General features: G+C 62.4%; 1 protein-coding gene across 1 annotated transcript in view; it reads right to left on the bottom strand.

The window, feature by feature from the left end:
- NDRG1 (N-myc downstream regulated 1) overlaps positions 1-187 on the bottom strand; it is a 27,746-nt gene extending 27,559 nt beyond the window's left edge. Inside the window, exon 1 of the mRNA XM_004679578.2 lies at positions 112-187. Coding sequence (XP_004679635.1) covers positions 112-174 — 63 coding nt within the window. The 5' untranslated portion in view covers positions 175-187. The remainder of the gene's footprint in view (positions 1-111) is intronic.
- Between the last annotated feature and the right edge of the window lie 2,782 nt (positions 188-2,969).

The raw sequence follows: 2,969 nt of genomic DNA, 5'->3' as shown, positions 1-2,969 counted from the left end.
CGTGTGAGTGTGTGCATGTCTGTGTGTGAGCGTGCAGGCCTGATTCACGATGCTGTGTGAGTGCGCACGTGAGGGTGCGCGTGCAGTGTGGCCAGGAGCCCGTCCACTCACCTCCCCTTTCTCCACCAAAGGCTTCACCTCAGCGAGGTCCACGTCCTGCAGCTCCCGAGACATGTCCCGCTGTCACCTGCCAGGGACAAAGGGCAGAGGGTGAGCACTTCCTGCTGCAGACCTTTCCCAAAGGGGCAGCCCCACCGAGCCCCGCCCAGTCTCTTTCAGCACTGCAGGCCGGGAGGCCCCTCCCGACCCAGCCCTGGCCCCGGGGCTCGGGGGCGCTTTCCTGAGGCAAGAAGGGGGTTCGTGGACACGGCGGCCTCTCAGTGGCCTCTCAGTGGTACGTGGCCGCACACTCCAAACCAGGTCCTCCTAGCAAACCACACCCGCCCACATGCCCCAGGCTTCTCCTGTGGTTTAGAGGCCCACATGACTTCTCCAAGCCCCAGGCGACAACTGGGGGGAAAGAGGGTCACAGGAGGTGCAAGCATGAAGCCAGCTTCACCCGCAAAGGACTCCCGATGCAGGGGTGTCCTTTGACACAGAACCACCCACGTCCACCCCTCTGCTCTGTGCTGGGGAAGAGGGGCAGGGAGCCAGGCCCCCCCGAGACCAGGGCTCTGACAAGTGCAACACACAGATCTTTGAAGGCAAAAGCGATTCATGAGTCCTAAGGGGGAGCAGGGGGGTGAGGGGCTCAGAGGAGGCCCTTGCGGGCTGGGGTGGGGACCCCAGTGGACACTGACGGACTGGAAATGAGGTCCAGAGCTGGACTGGGCAGGGCTGGGCTGGAGGGAGAGGCTCCACTCTCCGGGGCCAGGCTGGGGCAGGGAGTGTGCTGGGCATCTTTCTGGGAGCTTCACCTGGGCGCCGCGGGTGTGAGCACTGATTCTTATGTATCGAAAGGACCTGGAAGGAAGAAGTGCCCCAGGACTGGGGTGAGGCACAAGAACCCAGTGCTGCAGGACGGGGGAGGAAGTGGCCAGGGAGATGCCAAGGTGCCCCTGTTCCCAGTCATCAGACCAGTGTGGGAGAGGGAAAGTGGGAGAAGGCCAAGGCTGTCCGTCCACAGTCCTGGGCACTGGGTCGCCGGGCCCACAGACAGGGAGGGTGGGGGCAGAGGGGGGGACCAGAGCCTCTGAGTTGCCAGCCAGGAGTGCATGTTCCTCTGAAGACCCAGCTCCGGGAGCCCACAAGAATCCTCTTTGTGAAACACCTCTGAGGTCAGCCGGCCACAAAGCCGGGGTCGCCCTACAAACACCCCCCCATGCCAACACATGGCATTCTGTGGGTGGCTCCCCGGGATGGTCTGGGGCCCCAGCCCGATGTTCCCCAGTAGATAACCAGCCCCACAAGAATGCCTTTATGCAGTCCTTGGAGTCTCTGCTCCAGAACATTCCCCAAACAAAGTTCGTTTTATATCTGTGAGCATTCCTGGCAGCTGCCAGCTCGGAGGCAGGAGACAGGACAAGCTGAGGTCTGTGGGTCTTGCTAATTCAGCGTGTTCATGGTCCCGGGATCCTGCCCCATGGGACTTGTCGCCTACACAGCCTAGGGAAACTTCCAGAAACCCAGGGTCCTGGCAATGCCTCCCTTCATGCTGAGAATGACAAGTCTTCACATTTCACTGGCGCTCTCCAGGGTGGGGGGTGGGGGCACTCGGGGACAGGTGCCTGCCCGTCCCCCAGCCCGACCTCTAGAAGAGATGGGCAGGTTTGGTGCAGCTTGAGCCTGTGCTAAAATCCTCTCAAATGCTGACCGTGACAAGCTCAGGCTGACAAGGACTGGACACAAGGCGCTGTTCCCCCCGGGCGGCCCAGCTCTCCTGGGCTTCCAGAAGCACGCGCACACCAGAAGGCCAGCTTCTGCGGCAACTTGGGCTCTCGTCAGGACACAGCCCACTTTCTGGCCTCTCCAATGAGCTCCTGGGCAACCTCTTTACTTCACACCCTCTTGTCCTTCCTAGTGGGCCTGGCAGCGTCCCACCCGCTAAGGCGTCTTTGCGGCCCACCACTTGCCGTGGGGCACACCCCACGATCCGGGGCAGAGGGTGCCTCTATAGGACTGTGATGTCCAGTGTGAGTCGCACTCACAAGCTCGGCCACGCCCACACCGACACGCCCTCACGTTCTCACACGCACAGAGGCACTCTCAAAACTCACTCTCGTGACCTTCATGCACACACTCACTCATCCCAGCACAGGCAGACTGGCAGCCTGGCTCATGCACACTCACACGCTTAGCCACACACCACTGCACACACACTCACACACCGTCAAAGACACGCACCACCATGGACGCCAGTTTTCTCAGGGCCTTGGAGAGGCCCAGGGGTCAGAGCGACTATCCCGAGACAGCTGCAGACGGCGGGGCCAGTGGAGGGCCCCAAGGTGCCCACACGCATTCTCAGACTCACACCCCAAGACCCCAGCTCATGACCCTGGGCATGCCCTGGGAGTGTGGGTGGGAGACGACCTGGCTTGGGGAGCTCCAGCTGGTGCCTCCACCCCAGCGACACCAACAAGTTGGAGCCCCACATTGGGAGATGTGTCCAGAAGCACCCAGAGGCCCTACCCTGCCCCGTTCTCTCCCTGCCGGCCTCCAGCGCCTCCTAGAAAGTCGGGCTGCTTAGCTGGACCATGACCCGGCCAGGCCACTCGGGCATGGCGTCTCGGCCCTCCTGCCCCACCTGGCCAGGTGTGACATTCTTGCCTGCCAGAGGCTCTGGCGGAATCTAGGGCAGGTGCCCTCTCACCAACCCGGCACCGAGCCCCAGGTGCAGCGCAGGCCTCAGGGCCGCTGCCAGACTGGTTTGGACAGTCACTTCTCCTTGCCCCGCCCGCCCGCCTCCAATGGAACCCAGAGGAAACCAACATTAGAGAAGCAACAGTTGCCCAGAACCAGGCGGGCTGGAG

Source organism: Condylura cristata, unplaced genomic scaffold (assembly GCF_000260355.1).
Source record: "Condylura cristata isolate star-nosed mole 26May11 unplaced genomic scaffold, ConCri1.0 scaffold00009, whole genome shotgun sequence".
NCBI lineage: Eukaryota > Metazoa > Chordata > Mammalia > Eulipotyphla > Talpidae > Condylura > Condylura cristata.
The sequence above is the reverse complement of the archived record's forward strand: the minus strand, read 5'-3'. Positions and strand labels throughout refer to the sequence as shown.